This window comes from Oncorhynchus nerka, linkage group LG19 (assembly GCF_034236695.1).
Source record: "Oncorhynchus nerka isolate Pitt River linkage group LG19, Oner_Uvic_2.0, whole genome shotgun sequence".
NCBI lineage: Eukaryota > Metazoa > Chordata > Actinopteri > Salmoniformes > Salmonidae > Oncorhynchus > Oncorhynchus nerka.
In genome coordinates, this window is record NC_088414.1 from 2393773 (window position 1) to 2413855 (window position 20083).

A 20083-nucleotide genomic window follows, 5' to 3' on the forward strand; every position below is an offset into this window, starting at 1 on the left:
CAACCTCTCTTTCATATCGTCTGAGATCCCCAAGGATTGGAAAGCTGCCGCAGTCATCCCCCTCTTCAAAGGGGGAGACACCCTGGACCCAAACTGCTATAGACCTATATCCATCCTGCCCTGCCTATCTAAGGTCTTCGAAAGCCAAGTCAACAAACAGGTCACTGACCATCTCGAATCCCACCGTACCTTCTCCGCTGTGCAATCTGGTTTCCGAGCCGGTCACGGGTGCACCTCAGCCACGCTCAAGGTACTAAACGATATCATAACCGCCATCGATAAAAGACAGTACTGTGCAGCCGTCTTCATCGACCTCGCCAAGGCTTTCGACTCTGTCAATCACCATATTCTTATTGGCAGACTCAATAGCCTCGGTTTCTCGGATGACAGCCTTGCCTGGTTCACCAATTACTTTGCAGACAGAGTTCAGTGTGTCAAATCGGAGGGCATGCTGTCCGGTCCTCTGGCAGTCTCTATGGGGGTGCCACAGGGTTCAATTCTCGGGCCGACTCTTTTCTCTGTGTATATCAATGATGTTGCTCTTGCTGCGGGCGATTCCCTGATCCACCTCTACGCAGACGACACCATTCTATATACTTTCGGCCCGTCATTGGACACTGTGCTATCTAACCTCCAAACGAGCTTCAATGCCATACAGCACTCCTTCCGTGGCCTCCAACTGCTCTTAAACGTGAGTAAAACCAAATGCATGCTTTTCAACCGATCGCTGCCTGCACCCGCATGCCCGACTAGCATCACCACCCTGGATGGTTCCGACCTTGAATATGTGGACATCTATAAGTACCTAGGTGTCTGGCTAGACTGCAAACTCTCCTTCCAGACTCACATCAAACATCTCCAATTGAAAATCAAATCAAGAGTCGGCTTTCTATTCCGCAACAAAGCCTCCTTCACTCACGCCGCCAAGCTTACCTAGTAAAACTGACTATCCTACCGATCCTCGACTTCGGCGATGTCATCTACAAAATGGCTTCCAACACTCTACTCAGCAAACTGGATGCAGTCTATCACAGTGCCATCCGTTTTGTCACCAAAGCACCTTATACCACCCACCACTGCGACTTGTATGCTCTAGTCGGCTGGCCCTCGCTACATATTCGTCGCCAGACCCACTGGCTCAGGTCATCTACAAGTCCATGCTAGGTAAAGCTCCGCCTTATCTCAGTTCACTGGTCACGATGGCAACACCCATCCGTAGCACGCGCTCCAGCAGGTGTATCTCACTGATCATCCCTAAAGCCAACACCTCATTTGGCCGCCTTTCGTTCCAGTACTCTGCTGCCTGTGACTGGAACGAACTGCAAAATCGCTGAAGTTGGAGACTTTTATCTCCCTCACCAACTTCAAACATCAGCTATCCGAGCAGCTAACCGATCGCTGCAGCTGTACATAGTCTATTGGTAAATAGCCCACCCATTTTCACCTACCTCATTCCCATACTGTTTTTATACTGTTTTTTTTTTGTTGTTTTTTTACTTTTCTGCTCTTTTGCACACCAATATCTCTACCTGTACATGACCATCTGATCATTTATCACTCCAGTGTTAATCTGCAAAATTGTATTATTCGCCTACCTCCTCATGCCTTTTGCACACATAGTATATAGACTGCCCATTTTTTTTCTACTGTGTTATTGACTTGTTAATTGTTTACTCCATGTGTAACTCTGTGTTGTCTGTTCACACTGCTATGCTTTATCTTGGCCAGGTCGCAGTTGCAAATGAGAACTTGTTCTCAACTAGCCTACCTGGTTAAATAAATGTGAAATAAAAAAATAAAATAAAAAATTATTTTTTGGGGGGTTTTACAAGAGTGCTGAGGGAAACTGAAAATTAAAACATGGTCGCCCTGCCTGTAGAACATGCACAAAAACATGTTTTATTTAAGGGGGCAACACTTCAAATCTCATGACCATCACCCACTACTTTATAGGGAAGGAAAGGTAAGTTAACTTTTAACTCAAAGAATGATGTGGGGACTTCGGAATGGGGGAACGTGCTAATAGCTTGTTAATAACGTAAACTGAAGCTTTCAGTGTTACCTAGTCTTGTAAAAACACGTTGTTCTGCTGCTGTATGTGTCGTGTGTCTGCTGACTATTCACCCATTGTACACGTTAGGTAGTTTAGTCACCCAACCAACATATTTTGTTCATTTAAAATCCGGCAGTCGTCCACTTGGTTGTACAAGTGTTCCAACAGGAGAAAGACTATAGACTCCTGTACAAGACTCCTGCATTATATAAATTGTTGGGCTCATTGCAATTACTATCACTGTCGTCTTAAGACTCATTTGTATTTATGTAAGTTAAGCATGGGGTCATTGCATATACTCAAATGCAACACAGAAGATAGTGTGTCTAATAATAATAATAATAATAATAATAATAATAATAATAATAATACAATAATAATAATAATAATATTATAGCTATTCCCTTGTTTACAGGGTGGGCGTGCAGCAGACAAACCCAGTGGGTAGAGCTGCTGCTTTCAAGGTGTGGGACTCTAACCCGGAAGCTTATAAGAAATCCTGCTATGCCCTGTGACGAACCATCAAACAGGCAAAGCATCAATACAGGGCTAAGATTGAATCATACAACACAGGCTCCGACGCTTCTCTTATGTGGCAGGCCTTGCAAACTATTACAGACTACAAAGGGAAGCACAGCTGCGAGCTGCACAGTGACACGGGCCTACCAGATGAGCTAAATCACTTCTATGCTCGCGTCGAGGAAAGCAACACTGAGGCATGCATGAGAGCATCAGCTGTTCCGGACGACTGTGTGATCACGCGCTCTGTAGCCGACGTGAGTAAGACCTTTAAACAGGTCAACATCTACAAGGCTGCAGGGCCAGACGGATTACCAGGACGTGTGCTCCGGGCATGTGCTGACCAACTGGCAGGTGTCTTCCCTGACATTTTCAACATGTCCCTGATTGAGTCTGTTATACCAACATGCTTCAAGCAGACGAACATAGTCCCTGTGCCCAAGAACACAAAGGCAACCTGCCTAAATGACTACAGACCCGTAGCACTCACGCCCGTAGCCATGAAGTGCTTTGAAAGGTTGGTAATGGCTCCCAACACCATTATCCCAGAAACCCCAGACCCACTCCAATTTGCATATCGCCCAAACAGATCCACAGATGATGCAATCTCTATTGCACTCCACACTGCCCTTTCCCACCAGGACAAAAGGAACATGCTATTCATTGACTACAGCTCAGCGTTCAACACCATAGTACACTCAAAGCTCATCACTAAGCTAAGGATCCTGGGACTAAACACCTCCCTCTGCAACTGGATCCTGGACTTCCTGACGGGCCACCCCCAGGCAGTGAGGGTAGGTAGCAACACGTCTGCCACGCTGATCCTCAACACTGGAACTCCACAGGGGTGAGTGCTCAGTCCCCTCCTGTACTCCCTGTTCACCCACAACTGCATGGCCAGGCATGACTCCAATGCCATCATTCAGTTTGCAGACGACACAACAGTGGTAGGACTGATCACCGACAACGACGAGACAGCCTATAGGGAGGAGGTCAGAGACCTGGCCGGGTGGTGCCAGAATAACAACCTATCCCTCAACTTAACCAAGACTAAGGAGATGATTGTGGACTACAGGAAAAGGAGGCCCGAGCACGCTGCCATTCTCATCGACGGGGCTGTAGTGGAGCAGGTTGAGAGCTTCAAGTTCCTTGGTGTCCACATCACCAACAAACTAGAATTGTCCAAACACACCAAGACAGTCGTGAAGAGGGCACAACAAAGCCTATTCCCCCCCAAGAAACTATAAAGATCTGGCATGGGTCCTGAGATCCTCAAAAGGTTACACAGCTGCAACAGAGAGCATCCTGACCGGTTACATCACTGCCTGGTACGGCAATTGCTTGGCCTCTGACCGCAAGGCACTAGAGGGTAGTGCGTACGGTCCAGTACATCACTGGGGCTAAGCTGCCTTCCATCCAGGACCTCTACACCATGCGGTGTCAGAGGAAGGCCCTAAAAATTGTCAAAGACCCCAGACACCCCAGTCATAGACTGTTCTCTCTACTACCGCATGGCAAGCGGTACCGGAGTGCCAAGTCTAGGACAAAAAGGTGTCTCAACAGTTTTTAACCCCCAAGCCATAAGACTCCTGAACAGGTAATCAAATGGCTACCCGGACAATTTGCATTATGTGAAACCCCCCCCAACCCCTCTTTTACACCTCTGCTACTCTCCGTTTGTCATATATGCATAGTCAATAACTATACATTCATATATATACTACCTCAATTGGGCTGACCAACCAGTGCTCCCGCACATTGGCTAACCGGGCTATCTGCATTGTGTCCCTCTACCCACCAACCCCTCTTTTACTCTACTGCTACTCTCTGTTCATCATATATGCAGTCACTTTAACCATATCTACATACTACCTCAATCAGCCTGACTAACCGGTGTCTGTCTGTACGTATGTAGCCTCACTACTTTTATAGCCTCGCTACAGTATATAACCCATCTTTTTACTGTTGTTTTATTTATTTACTTACTTATTGTTCACCCAACACCTTTTTTGCATTATTGGTTAGGGTTAGTAAGTAAGTAAGTCAGCATTTCACTGTATACCTGTTGTATTCGGCGCATGTGACAAATAAACTTTGATTTGTTGGTACTGGTCCCTCCTCATCTACAGTTGTGAAAGACACTCCAGGAAGCATTTAAAAAGGCAGGCTGCTTATGCACCCACATTAAAACATGCTCAAGACCTCACTGCAGCCATTTCATATTACATTACAAAGGACATGATGCCATTTCATATTGTTGAGTGGCCTGGCTTTCTGAGGCTGATGAAGGTTGCCGTGCCTCACTACAAAGTGACATCACAAAGATTATTTTCGAAGACTGAAATCCCAAATCTGTACAACCAGGTTAAAGCTAATGTTGGAAAAAGTTTGGCTCAAAGGCACATGGTTTGCTGCAACCACTGACCTCTGGACCAGTTAAAGCAGGGGTGGTCAACCCTACATCAGCTTCACTATCCATTACCTCACCCCAGACTGGCAACTGGAATCAAACTGCCTGGAAACACAGTTCTTCCCAGAAGATCACTCCTCTCACAACAGAGTTTTTGGAGATTATGCTGGAAGATTTGGGAATCAACAAGAAAGACCTGGCCTGCATAACCACAGACAACGCAACAAACATGATCAAGGCTTTTGAAGAGTTCCCAGATCTGTGGCGTTGGTGCTTTGGCCATCATTTGAACCTGACCATCTCAAAGGCTCTGAAAATTCAGAGAGTTGACACAGCAGTCAAGGCCTGCCGTCAACTGGTCCAAGGCTTCTCACAGAGCTGGAAGAGAAGGCGAGAACTGAGAGAAAAGCTAGCTGCCCTCAACATGCCACAGAAGGCTCGGATCCATGATGTGGTGACCCGATGGGGAGCTACACGCAAGATGCTTGAGCGTTTCCTCAGCCACCAGCAGACAGTTTGTGCAACGCTGGCAGGAGAAAGAGGAACATGGCATCTGATGCCCAAGGACGCCGACATAATTGTCATGGAGCAACTGTGCCAGCTCCTTGAACCTCTGAGCAAGTTTACAGATGCACTTGCCTCCGACACAAGCCTGTCCTGGACCACATCACCTGTGATGTTCTGGTGGTAAAAGGATACGGATCCAACCTTGACCAAGAAGAGGAAAAGGGTAATGAGAGAAGACCTTAACAACAGATACACAGAGAAGGCAAAGAGAGTCATGCACATGGCTTGTTTCATTGACCCCCACTTCAAAATGAGCTTTTTGATGAGCCGGAGGCTGCAAAAGTTGACACTGACAGCTGCGTCCAGGAGGCCTTGACGCTGACAGCTGCGTCCACGAGGCCTTGACGCTGACAGCTGCGTCCAGGAGGCATTGACGCTGACAGCTGCGTCCACGAGGCCTTGACGCTGACAGCTGCGTCCACGAGGCCTTGACGCTGACAGCTGCGTCCACGAGGCCTTGACGCTGACAGCTGCGTCCACGAGGCCTTGACGCTGACAGCTGCGTCCACGAGGCCTTGACGCTGACAGCTGCGTCCACGAGGCCTTGACGCTGACAGATGCGTCCACGAGGCCTTGACGCTGACAGCTGCATCCACGAGGCCTTGACGCTGACAGCTGCTTCCACGAGGCCTTGACGCTGACAGCTGCATCCACGAGGCCTTGACGCTGACAGCTGCATCCACGAGGCCAAAAAAGCTGGTGGTAGGAATTGGTTATAGGAATTATAGGACTATTTCCCTCTATACCATTTGTATTTCATTAACCTTTGACTATTGGATGTTCTTATAGGCACTTTAGTATTGCCAGTGTAACAGTATAGCTTCCGTCCCTCTCCTCGCTCCTCCCTGGGCTCGAACCAGCAACACAACGACAACAGCCACCATCGAAGCAGTGTTATCCACGCAGAGCAAGGGAAACAACTACTAGAAGACTCAGAGCGAGTGACGTTTAAAACGCTATTAGCGCGCGCTAACTAGCTAGCCATTTCACTTCGGTTACAACAGCCTCATCTCGGGAGTTGATAGGCTTGAAGTCATAAACAGCGCAATGCTTGACGCACAACGAAGAGCTGCTGGCAAAACGCACGAAAGTGCTGTTTGAATGAATGTTTAAGCGCCTGCTTCTGCCTACCACCGCTTAGTCAGATACTTGTATGCTCAGTCAGATTATATGCAATGCAGGACACGCTAGATAATATCTAGTAATATCAACCATGTGTAGTTAACTAGTGATTATGATTGTTTTTTTATAAGATAAGTTTAATGCTAGCTAGCAACTTACCTTGGCTTACTGCATTCGCGTAACAGGCAGCCTCCTTGTGGAGTGCAATGAGAGAGAGGCAGGTCGTTATTGTGTTGGACTAGTTAACTGTAATGTTGCTAGATTGGTTGCCCCAGAGCTGACAAGGTGAAAATCTGTCGTTCTGCCCCTGAACGAGGCAGTTAACCCACCGTTCCTAGGCCGTCATTGAAAGTAAGAATGTGTTCTTAACTGACATTCCTAGTTAAATAAAGGTATAAAAAAATATATATATTACATTTAAAATAAAAATTATAAAAAAAAAATATTAATTATAATTATTATTTTATTTTTTAAATCGGCACCCAAAAATACCGAATTCCGATTGTTATGAAAACTTGAAATCGTCCATAATTAAAATCGGCAAATTCCGATAAGGGTCGACCTCTAGTTTATGCAAAAAGTGCATAGTGCTGCTAATTTTATTTGTTGGTTTTCAATATAAAACTTGGTGAAATTATTTCAGTGTGTGTATTTTGAACATTTCAACATTATCGCGATAATGCTGAATACCGTGATAATTTTGGTCACAATAATCGTGATATGAAATGTTCATACCGTTTCATCTCTACAGGCCTATTTAAGAAGTACATTTCATTGGAAAGATAACTGCCCCATGCTTCTCTGCCCATACCTAGGCTATAGCCTACTCTATTTAATAGAGACCATATGCACACCTGATCTCACAGGTATGGCTACTGAACATAAAGCAGCAAGAACGATGACAGCAACACTATGTTTGCATAGGCCTATACGATATAGACTACCTTTTATGAGGACGATTTGCAGGCAGAGACAAAAAAATAAAAAATAAAAAAAAAAAAAAAAATAAAAATCGGTACTCAATACTTATTGAAATTGAAAAGGCGCAATGCTCACTCACCACAGTAGCCTAACCTATGTGCGCATTGTGCCTTTTCAATGACGATTACATAATTTATTAGTGCACTTAGTCTATTTACAGACACTGTAGTAAACTACAGTCTAATCGTATTTAAGAATTTCCTACTCAAATTAACTGCCACATAATTCTCCACCCATGCAAGCAGCTTACTTAGAAATGTCATTCCTCTGCTGGAGATGTAAACACAAAAGGGGACATATTTGAATATGTTATAGTCTTGTGAAGGCTGGCTGAATTCTGGCAAAGAGAATTATCTTTTATCTCAGCATGTCTACAGATTCTCCCATCTCCCTGTATTATTTTGTTTTGCTTGGAAATGTTGATACTGGAGACTTATCTTAAACTGTGTAACCAAGCATGTATAGTGGCTAAGAAATGCTTTGCCATTAATTGGAAGGTTGGTTATCCTTCAGGAATGCAAAGTTATGTATCACTAGATTAGATTTATTACAAGATTAAGTGTATACTGGTCGACTTTCATAAAGTCTGGATGGCTTACATGGAATACAGTACGACTAAAGGAGTCTGTACTGAAAACATGTCCATGTCAGTGGAGATACCGATTTAGGCTGTCTAGCAGCTGGGCTGCTCAGTCCTGGCCCTGGTGGATCTGACGTCCTGTGGGATGTCCCTCTGGCCTTGGCCTAACACACTCAAAACCAATGAATGATTCATTAAGATCCTAAAGCTGAGTGTGGTGTATAGGATTGGGGCTCTGCAGGGTGGTGGACTCCTAAGGACCGGACAGGACAACCCAGCTATATTGTGTGCAAGTAAAAAGAGCTCTACAGTACTATTAGTCCTATAAACTGGCAAACTCGTTATAATGTGCGTGCAGATATCCTTCCTAGATAGTTCACAAACCATTGTTAACTAGCTCTAGAGTGAACGTCAGTAAGCGGCCTCCACCCCATGAAGCCAGCTAGCTATTTAAGTCAAATGTCAAGGAACATTAGCTACACATTTTACAGCAGGTATAACAAGTTGTAGCAAAATGCTCGTGTGCTAGCTCACTCAACATTGTAGTACAATAATAACAATAGAAAAAGCATATAATCAAAAATAAAATAGGTAGTAGTGTGCATAATAGCCTGATACAGTGCATTCGGAAAGTATTCAGAGCCCTTCCCTTTTTCTACATTGTTACGCTACAACCTTCTTATCTAATGGATTTAATAAATAAAAATACTCATCAATCTACACACAATACCTATTGATCATCCTTGAGATGTTTCTACAACTTGATTGGAGTCCACCTGTGGTAAATTCAATTGATTGGACATGATTCTGAAAGGCACACACCTGTCTATGTAAGGTCCCACAAGCCATGAGGTCAAAGGAATTTTCCGTAGAGCTCCAAGACAGGATTATGCCAAGGCACAGATCTGGGGAAGGGTACCAAAACATTTCTGCAGCATTGGAGGTCCCCAAGAACATAGTGACCTCCATCATTCTTAAATGGAAGAAGTTTGGAACCAACAAGACTCTTCCTAGAGCTGGCCGACCAGCCAAACTCAGCAATCGGGGGAGAAGGGCCTTGGTAAGGGAGGTGACCAAGAACCCGATGGTCACTCTGACAGAGCTCCAGAGTTCCTCTGTGGAGATGGGAGAACCTTCCAGAAGGACAACCATCTCTGCAGCACCCCACCAATAAGGCCTTTATGGTAGAGTGGCCAGACAGAAACCACTCCTCGGTAAAAGGCACATGACAACCTGCTTGGAGCTTGCCAAAAGGCACCTACTTGACCCTGAACAAATATCTATGGAGACCTGAAAATAGCTGTGCAGCGACACTCCCCATCCAACCTGACAGAGCTTGATAGGATCTGCAGAGAAGAATGGGCAAAATTCCACAAATGCAGGTGTGCCAAGCCTAATGACTTATGGAAATGGGATTCATTTTAATTTTATTTGTAATACATTTACAAAAATGTTAACTTTTTGATTCGTCATTATGAGGTATTGTGTGTAGAATGATGAGGGGGGGGATCAATTTTAGAATAAGGCTGTAACGTAACAAAATGTGGGAAAAGGTCAAAGGGTCCGAATACATTCCGAGTGCACTGTATTATATACATAATAGGATATACTGTATAGATAATGAATGTGCTATAAGTATGACTATTTAGAAATATAAAGTGGTAATCTAATGCCTTGGTCACACGTTTCTGTGTTTGCAAGCATTGCCGTAAGAGGGCGCTGCACGCAAGGTGGTGGCAGAACATGGAAGTTCTTACAGAATACCAGCCAAAAAAGCCTCCATTAACATGTTGGTTAAGAGTGCATTTCAAACTACTTTAGGATTATAATTGGATTTTAAGGCTTTTATGAATGTCCTGCTTAATGTGTGTGTCATCATCGCAAATCAACTGCATTATATTTTTAAAACACTTCCACCGGTAAAATGTATCTTCGGCTACAGACTGTCAATGAGCGTTAGCATTCTGGCTAACAACTGCTGCATCCAAAATAGTTACTTTGCAAAGATCACAACCAAATATAATCTTATCGACTGATCAAGCAAGAATCGAATCATTGTAAGCATATGAGAACCCCCAAAAAGTTATTTTATTTAGAAGTCGTAAAGTAAATCTAGGCTATGTTGAATGTGCGCAGATGGCATCCTTACTGCAACCAAGAGTCGTGCGCATCCGTGAGTGCCGTCAGAATGTCGCGTACTGGAAAGGGGTTTATGTTGTGTAGTAACGGTTGAACAGCAAGGTTGACTGCGTGTGTGTTTATAATACGAGTGGTTGTAAGAGTTGAATGTGTGGAGTACATAACGTTAGTCTCTAAGGTGCATATCCATCACAGGTCTAGCTAGTTAACTACTAGCGAGAATATACAACATCTCTTCTACCTCGATTACCCCCTAGGTTTGTCCCCAACATTTGTGACGTGCACAACTGACAAACAGGCAAGTTAAAGTTACTTGCTAGCTGACGTTACCTAAATTAGCTGCTTCCGTTTCTCTGAATATTGATGTCGCAATAAAATGGCTATTGGCCTGATCGAATGCACTAACATAACGGTATTGGTTAAGTACACGAATAAAACGTAAATTCTTGCTCACCTTTAGGTCGTTTTCTGGTAAATATTTGCACTGTCTTGCAATCTCAATATACTTATCCAAGTCCAACGGCGCCATTTTAAAAACAACAACCGCAGACAAATCGGAAGTAACTGAGTATAACTTCCTGTTCTCGAGCGAAGTGAGTTTCTACAAAGATGATCTACTATATTGACAAGATCGTCGACGAACCGCTCTAAAAATGGAAATACAACTCACGAAAGGCAGTTCGGGAGGAGGCGAGATAGATGGGAACGTTCTAGCAGTCTACCTAGACAATGCAAACATATCAACAGGGCTGGGCAGGTTGCTTTCTAAATGTAATTAGTTAGTTACTAGTTCTCTGTACAAAATTGTAATCAGTAACGTAACTTTTCGATTACCCAAACTCAGTAACATAATCTGATTACATTCAGTTACTTTTATATTTATTTCCCCTTAAGAGGCATTAGAAGACAAAAATGTATGTTACCAATTGAACAACATCTATTGCAGGATAAATCATTGTTAAAGTTTACATAGCTGGCTATATATGGATGTTAAATAGCAATTTATGGGTTGGTTATGTAGGCTTCTTCTAACCCATCACGTTCTACCACCTATAATAATACGATAAAATTATATCTTAACATTAAATACCAGTCTATCAGAATTCCAGTCATTCCAATAAATGTTATACCCCTTGATCTTTAGGAATAGGACTTGGAAATATGGAAGTATAGATCAGCCATATTGTTTTACCTGAGCATAACCCCAAAACTAAGGTCTTATTAACCAGCCCTACTCTGTTGTTTATGATTTTGTTGTCCTGGAAGACTGATTGTGCTCATTGATTCGAGTTGAAAATAAATGCTGCGCTCATGGAATGGCTTGCTTTGAGCACTACTGTGAAAATGAATGACATATGCTGCATTTGCTATAGGCCTATTGTTTACCTTTTTGGTGGTGACACTTTGATATATTGATAATATGCAGCTGTTTAAAGGGCAAATCCAAACAACAACAAAACAGTCGCCCCGCCTCTGTTTTAGTAAAAAGCTGAGGGATGGCCCTGGATAAATGTAACCACTCTCAGATGAATAGACAGAGCTACGGATGCAAGGACTGGCCATCTTTGATATCAAAATTATTGTTAAAACCATGTTATGAGGCTACACAGTGTTTGCTTACATTGAATGTTTGCTAACATTGGAGTAAAACAAGCTAATATTTGGGGTTCTCACAGTTGAACTAAGCTCATGAGGCATTTTTAAGTTATATTCTTCAAGAATCAATGGATATATATATATATATATATATATGTGTTTATATACACTTAGGTTGAAGTCATTAAAACTTGTTTTTCAACCACTCCACAAATTTCTTGTAAACAAACTATAGTTTTGGCAAGTCGGTTAGTGCATCTACTTTGTACATGACACAAGTCATTTTTCCAACAATTGTTTACAGACAGATTATTTCATTTATAATTTGCGGTACCACAATTCCAGTGGGTCAGAAGTTTACATACACTAAGTTAACTGTGCCTTTAAACAGCTTGGAAAATTCCAGAAAATTATGTCATGGCTTTAGAAGCTTCTGATAGGCTAATGCTACCAAATACTAATTGAGTGTAAATGTAAACTTCTGGCCCACTCGGAATGTGATGAAAGAAATAAAAGCTGAAATAGGTCATTCTCTTTACTATTATTCTGACATTTCACATTCTTAAAATAAAGTAGTGATCCTAACTGACTTAGGACAGGGACATTTTACTAGGATTACATGTCAGGAATTGTGAAAAACTGAGTTTAAATGTATTTGGCTAAGGAGTATGTAAACTTACGACTTCAACTCTATGCACCAACTCTTCCTAACTGTTTCGGCTGGAAAGCATTCGGTCACCTTTACACTGATATTCAGCTTAGAGATTGGTCGTGGTGACATACTTGTTTCTTTCATTGTTAAGTGTGGGCATTTGATTGGCATACAGACAGTGATTCCAAAGCTAGTAGACCTTGGCCCACACGCCAGCCCAGTTTGGCTAGTCAGAGCATCTAATGATGGTGATGTAGGTGGAGACTGGTCTCCTCTCATAATCAATCAGGGCCCTGTGGCTTGCCAGGACAGACAGTCTATTCTCCGGCCCCACCCGCACAAGGACAGAGAAACTCAGAGTGGCGTCTTGCTCCTCTTCCAGCAACTGCCGTTTGTCGAAGGCACTGGCAATCTGGTCCGTCTGTTCCGAAAAGGCGAAATCCAGCCTTAGCATTAGGTCTCTGGTCTCCTTCCCTGCTGGCAGCTTGAAGGTGACTTGGACAAAGACCAGGTACCAGCCTGACTCAGTCACCTGGATGTGGGTCCTACTCTTGGTCAGGAACATACTGTCCATCTCCTTCCTCTCTTCCTCCCACTCCAGCTCACCTAGCTCAGCAAAGCTCTGTTTGGTGGGGAGAGCTGCGGCAGAGAAAACCAAAAAAATAGGTCAACTTAGGGAGTAAGTAACTTTTAACATTCAAATTAGTTGTTTGTTTCACACAGTACACACTGAGTATATACCAAACATTAGAAACACCTTATTAATATTGAGCTTCAGCCCCCCACGTTTGAGTTTCAGCCCCCCACGTTTGAGTTTCAGCCCCCCACGTTTGAGTTTCAGCCCCCCACGTTTGAGTTTCAGCCCCCCACGTTTGAGTTTCAGCCCCCCACGTTTGAGTTTCAGCCCCCACGTTTGAGTTTCAGCCCCCACGTTTGAGCTTCAGCCCCCCACGTTTGCCCCCAGAACAGTCTCAATTCATTGGAGCATGGACTCTACAAGGTGTTGAAAGCATTCCACAGGGATGCTGCCTCATATTGACTCCAATGCTTCCCACAGTTGTGTCAAGTTGGCTGGATGTCCTTTGGGTGGTGGACCATTCTTGAAACACACAGGAAACTGTTGAGCGTGAAAACCCCAGCAGCGCTGCAGTTCTTGACACAAACCGATATGCCTGGCACCTACTACCATACCCCGTTCAAAGGCACTTAAATCTTTTGTCTTGCCCATTCACCCTCTGAATGTCACACATACACAATCCATGTCTCAAGGGTTAAAAATCCTTATTTAACCTGTCTCATCCCCTTGATCTACACTGATTGAAGTGGATTTATAAGTGCCATAAATAATGGATCTATAACGTTTCAGGTAAGACCCAAGTGCAGATTGTGTTGAAGTAACAATGTTTATTACAGCAACAAGGCAGCCAAACAACAGTTCAAAGCAGGCAGGGCTTGTCTGGGCCAGAGTAGTGGGGCAAAGGTACAGGAAGGCAGGCAGGCATGCTCAGGGTCAGGTCAGGCAGAGGTCAGTAATCCAGAGTAGGGAAAACGGTACAGGACGGCAGGCAGGCTTAGGGGCAGGCAGAGTGGTCAGGCAGGCAGGCTCAGAGTCCAGACAGGCAAGGGTCAAAACCAGGAGAGTGAGAATAAGAGAGACTGGGGAAAAGCAGGAGCTGAGAAAAACGCAGGTTGACTTGACAAACAAGATGAACTGGCAACAGACAAACAGAGAAAACAGGTATAAATACAAAGGGGATAATGGGGAAGATGGGCGACACCTGGGGGGGGCAGGTGAGGGCAGGTGAACAGATCAGGGCGTGACAGGATCATAGCTTTCACCTGGTCAGTCTATATCATGGAATGGCCAGGTGTTCTTAATGTTTTGTATACTCAGTGTACATTTTGCTGTCCTGAGAAAGATATACAGGTATAGTACACAGGCGGCTTTGGAGTTACTTAGTGGATATTATTCTGTTTTCCTGAGAGCATGCTGGATGAGTCATGTCATGCTGCAATGATTCTTATTATCTGACAAGGCAAATGCCAAATGACCCAAATATGCACCTAAACGGTCTGGGTCAAATAACAACAGCCAAAGTAAGTTCAAAAAAGTAAAGAATGTTTGTGTTTGTATTTTTGGTGAACTATCCATTTTGAGTTACTTACACTACCGTTCAAAAGTTTGGGGTCACTTAGAAATGTCCTTGTTTTTTTAAACTTTTGAACAGTAGGGATTATTTAAGGGATAAACAGACACAGTATCAACAATGCAAAGTCATGGCTGGGTCACCAACCTTTAAAGAACACACTAGAATTAGAGGAGGGACTTCTGAGGAATTTGGCCAAGTCTGTGGGACAAAGAAGACACTTTTGCTTTTTATTTTCACAAACGCATAATAAAACTGCAAACATGCTCACTAAAAAGTTCTCATTCTTCTTATGCAATTAAGGCTTCTTCATTATAAAAGTATCATATCAAGCACATAATTATGCATCAAAGCTGAACTGAAATCTTAACAGAAACACATTGTGTCGTTTTCACAGCTTTCTTTTTCAGGTCAAACTGATGTCATTTGGACAATCAATTACATTATTCTGTTGAGCAAAAGGGTTGATTTAGTCTTCTAGGGCAACATATAATAACAGAAGAGAAGCTACACGTATCTAATTATAGACAAGTTGACTAACAAATAGCCTCCCAACATGTTGGAAACTATAAGCAGAAACATATCTAAATCAAGCAAAACAAAATCCTGCCACCCCCTGTCAAAAAATTATGCTCCTTTCTTTGACTGTAGCCTATAGCACATTTTCTGTATTTGAGGGTGCGGGCCTCAGATATTCACTTTATCACATATAGTGGGACGGTTACGGATGGGTTAATAGCAATTGCCAAACAGCTGACCCACGCACCGCTAGTTTACATGTCCAAATCATTTTAAAGATTGCTCAGAAACCAGGTCCTTTAATCAGCATATGCTTACTTCAATTTTGACCTTACGCTAATTTTTAAATTTTTTATTTTACTAGGCAAGTCAGTTAAGAACAGATTCTTATTTTCAATGACGGCCTAGGAACAGTGGGTTAACTGCCTGTTCAGGGGCAGAACGACAGATTTGTACCTTCGGGGATATGAACTTGCAACCTTTCGGTTACTAGTCCAATGCTCTAACCACTAGGCTACCCTGCCGCCCCGATAAGATAAGCAGAGTAGGGTGTTTACTTGACTATTGTATAATCAGTTTAATATCTAATTATTACTGTGTATGTAAATATATTTTGATTTATACACTAGATGACTGGTAGGGGGCGCTGTGTTAAAGCCACCGTGACTCCATCTTGGCACTCCCTTACCATTCGTTTTTGCCACATTACAGACACCATAATGCATTCTTTTAAATTATATTATATGAACTTAACATAAAAATGTATATATATATTTTTGTTAACATATGATTTTTAGAGATTACTAATGTTACTGGCCTTGAAACATTTAATTGAACTACTGTAGAATTCCATGAATTCCAGTTTAGAACTGTGCCAATATGGCCGACAGGTGGCTTTAAAGCCTCTCAATGGCCAATACATAGCATCAGCAATTCAGGGTTTATATACAGTGCATTCTGAAAGTTTTCAGACCCCTTGATTTTACCCACATTTTGTCAAGTTACAGCCTTATTATAAAATGTATTAAATAGTTTTTCCCCCTTATCAATCTACTTTCAATACCCCATAATGACAAAGCAAAAACATTATTTTTTTTTTTACGTTTGCAAATTTATTGAAAATAAAAACTGGAAATATCACATTTCCGTAAGTATTCAGACCCTTTACTTAGTACTTTGTTGAAGCACCTTTGGCAGCGATTACAGCCTCAAGTCTTCTTGCGTATGATGCTACAAGCTTGGCACACCTGTATTTGGGGAGTTTCTCCAATTCTTCTCTGTCAGGTTGGATGGGGAGCGTCGCTGCACAGATATTTTCAGGTCTCTCCAGAGATGTTTGATCGGGTTCGAGTCCGGGTTCTGGCTGGGTCACTCAAGGACATTCAGAGACTTGTCCCGAAGCCACTCCTGCATTATCTTGGCTGTGTGCTTAGGGTCATTGTCCTGTTGGAAGGTGAACCTTCACCCCAGTCTGTCCTGAGAACTCTGGAGCAGGTTATCATCAAGGATCTCTCTGTACTTTGCTCCATTCATCTTTCCCTTGATTCGGACGATTCTCTCAGTCCCTGCCTCTGAAAAACATCCCCACAGCATGATGCTGCCACCACCATGCTTCGCCGTAGGGATGGTGCCAGGTTTCCTTCAGACGTGACGCTTGGCATTTAGGCCAAAGAGTTCAATCTTGGTTTCATCAGACCAGAGAATTTTGTTTCTCATGGACTGAGAATCCTTTAGGTGCCTTTTGTCAAATTCCAAGTGAGCTGTCATGTGCCTTTTACTGAGGAGTGGCTTCTGTCTGGCCACTCTACCATAAAGGCCTGATTGGTGGAGTGCTGCAGAGATGGTTGTCCTTCTGGAAGGTTCTTCCAACTCCACAGAGGAACTCTGGAGCTCTGTCAGAGTGACCATTAGGTTTTTGGTCTCCCTGAGAAAGGCCCTTCTCCCCCGATTGCTCAGTTTGATGGAAGGCCAGCTCTAGAAACTTCCTCCATTTAATGATGGATCCTGTCTCGGAGCTCTACGGACAATTCCTTCAACCACATGGCATAGTTTTTGCTCTGACATGCACTGTCAACTGTGGGACCTTATATAATCAGGTGTGTTGCTTTCCAAATCATATCCAATCATTTGAATTTACCACATTTGGACTCCAATCAATTTGTAGAAGCATCTTAAGGATGATCAATGGAAGCAGGATGCACCTGAGCTGAATTTTGAGTCTCATTGCAAAGAGTCTGAATACTTATGTAAATAATATATTTCTGTTTTTATTTTTAATAAATGTGCAAAAATATCTAAACCTGTTTTCACTTTGTCATTATGGGGTATTGTGAGATGAGGAATGAGGAATGTGTATCCATTTAGAATAAGGCTGTAACGTAACAAAATGTGGAAAAAGGGAAGGGGTCTGAATACTTTCCGAATGTGCTGTAAATCATTGGGGAAAACACTTTCCGTCGACCAAAGACTGTTTTCAGGTGGGCGCCAGTGTGGGGGTGCAGTTTGCTGTAACTTTATAGGGGCCCAGGTGCCAATTAACCAATCCTCTCCAGCACTGGCCCAGGTGCCAGGCTCAGTAATCCATTTGTCAATAAGTGTCAGTGAGACGGAGAAATGTTTTAGCATAGTTTTAACAGGCAAGAAAATATTTCACTGCCTTCAAACAAAATGATGGTTATGTCTGTTAAATTGCCAAATACATGTATAACTTCCCCTTCCCCCCACAGAATGACGCTTACCATGAACTGGAAACACTCCAGCTCCTGGCGACGATTCACCATGCTAAAATAAAAAACAGGAGAACCAATTAACCAATCCTCTCCAGCGCTGTTACACTTCAAAGAATAGAACAATCATATCATATCCAAAATAGGAAAACGTGTTGATGGAATATATTGCAATTCTAAATGTTATAATGTATTTATTTGTAGAGAAACATTTAGGAGCCCGAATCGAATGAATCTATCGATTTTGCTGTGATTTGGCAAATAGGCCTTATAGAATCCTAACAGATCTGTGACCAAATACAGCTTTGTATGTCTTGAATCTAACTCTGGGCTTGGAGATGTTTATAGTATGTTTTGCCCTGGTGCACCAGGTCTCTTGTAACCTTATATAAGATATAGAAATCATCTCAAAGCCCAAGAGTCAGACTCATGCAGTAACAAAGCAATTTTATTTTGAGATTGAACAAAAATGGTCGACTTTGCAGCGCTAGAGAAGCATAAACCACATAGAGTAAATACTTTAAGATGCCCAATGACCTCGAACAGCGAACTCATTTAAGTAATGGTTCACCACAACAATATTGAGTTGTACCCCCCCCACTTTTGCCTTCAGAACAGCCTCAGTTCGTCGAGACCTGGACTCTCCATGTTGACTCTAATCCTTCCCACATTTGTGTCAAGTTGACTGGATGTCCTTTGGGTGGTGGACCATTCTTGATACATACGGGAAACTGTTGAGTGTGAAAAACCCATAAGCGTTGCAGTTCTTGACACAAACCGATGCGCCTGGCACCTGGTCCATTCACCCTCTCAATGGCACACACACAATCCATGTCTCAATTGTATAAATCCTTCTTTAACCTGTCACCTCCCTTTAATCTACACTGATTGAAGTGGCATCAATAAGGGATCATAGCTTTCACCTGGATTCACCTGGATAGTCTATGTCATGGAAACAGCAGGTGTCCTTCATGTTTTGTACATTTAATGTAGTCTATACAGCATTAATCAGCATAGCATTTACATTTTAGTCATTTAGCAAACACTCTTATCCAAATCAACTTACAGGAACAATTAGGGTTAAGTGCCTTGCTCAAGGACACAGACATATTTCGGTTACTGACCCAACGCTCGTAACCGCTAGACTACCTTACCTTGACAGAACAAATCCAGATCAAACACACTGCATTAACAGTCAATGCTGCAAGGACCAACACAACCAGTCGAAAGCCTGTGAGAGAAGTGTCATGTGCCATCCCCTTGGCATTCAGGCTCTTGCAGAACTGTTGACGTGACTAGAAATGAATTGTAGGTCTCTGACTTTCTGCTACTATAGGATTTCCTATTCTGTGTTAAGGAGCTCCAGTAAGACTGACGCATGAGACGGGGGCGTGTTGCAAGTGTGATCATGTCAATAAATGCAGACATTTACTGACTCATGTATTTGGGAGCATCCTCTGAGAAATTCCTCTCACTTTTTACCATTCAGCTGACTCATTAAGTTCATACATTTTGCTGCATTCCTGAGCAGAACTCAGGAACTCAGAGAATGACTTTCCTAGCTTTGAAATAGATTATAAAGAAATGTTTTTTTTGTGAACTAATTATGAGGTTTATGTTTATATTGGATCCAAAAGTGTAGATATTGCGATGTTATCATTACTCTAGCTGAAGAAAACACACTATAGACTTGTGGAAGTTTATGGTAAAAATGATCTGGTGAACAATATTTTTACTGAAGTTGCTCACCCCATCAAGAGAATGAGGTCATGACATATCAGTGTCTTAATATACTTATCACTGTAGGGGTGTAAGCAAATGCACACATGTAATTGGAAGCTGTTTTGTAGGCTGAAAGACACTACATTGGCATTTCCTTTTCTGGGGGGGAACTCATACAGTGACTCATACTGATCACATGAACAAACCTGTCAACATTCCCCTCTGGAGGGGATTTATAAGAAATAACCCACCACTGTTCCCACCACATGACCTTTCCAAGGTCTCTAAATTTGTGTTTTCTCCCTGCAAGTGCTGTACAATGTTAGAGAAGTCAATAAGTCACTTCCGTA

The 20083-nt window shown here is 42.8% G+C and overlaps 2 protein-coding genes across 2 annotated transcripts in view; both read right to left on the bottom strand.

Moving 5' to 3' along the window:
- Positions 1–10934, bottom strand: part of LOC115147114 (serine/threonine-protein phosphatase 6 catalytic subunit-like) — a 28733-nt gene extending 17799 nt beyond the window's left edge. The window contains exon 1 of the mRNA XM_065004608.1: positions 10826–10934. Within this exon, the coding sequence (XP_064860680.1) occupies positions 10826–10900 (75 nt within the window). The 5' untranslated portion in view covers positions 10901–10934. The remainder of the gene's footprint in view (positions 1–10825) is intronic.
- A 294-nt stretch (positions 10935–11228) lies between these two features.
- LOC115146969 (uncharacterized) lies at positions 11229–19367 on the bottom strand. Its single transcript, XM_029688966.2, has 4 exons — positions 19166–19367; positions 18024–18066; positions 14914–14967; positions 11229–13258 (listed from the first exon to the last, which is right to left on the bottom strand). The coding sequence occupies exons 1-4, from the start codon at positions 19265–19267 to the stop codon at positions 12846–12848; spliced, it is 612 nt and encodes a 203-aa protein (XP_029544826.2). The 5' UTR covers positions 19268–19367; the 3' UTR covers positions 11229–12845.
- Between the last annotated feature and the right edge of the window lie 716 nt (positions 19368–20083).

Bases quoted from the DNA above. Each gene is read 5' to 3' on its own strand.
- LOC115146969 (XM_029688966.2), bottom strand. From the start codon at position 19,267: ATGGCACATGACACTTCTCTCACAGGCTTTCGACTGGTTGTGTTGGTC. The intron at 18,067-19,165 runs GTAAGGTAGTCT...TTTTTATTTTAG, and splicing joins TCTGGATTTGTTCTGTCAAG to CATGGTGAATCGTCGCCAGG. The intron at 14,968-18,023 runs GTAAGCGTCATT...TTTGTCCCACAG, and splicing joins TGGAGTGTTTCCAGTTCATG to ACTTGGCCAAATTCCTCAGA.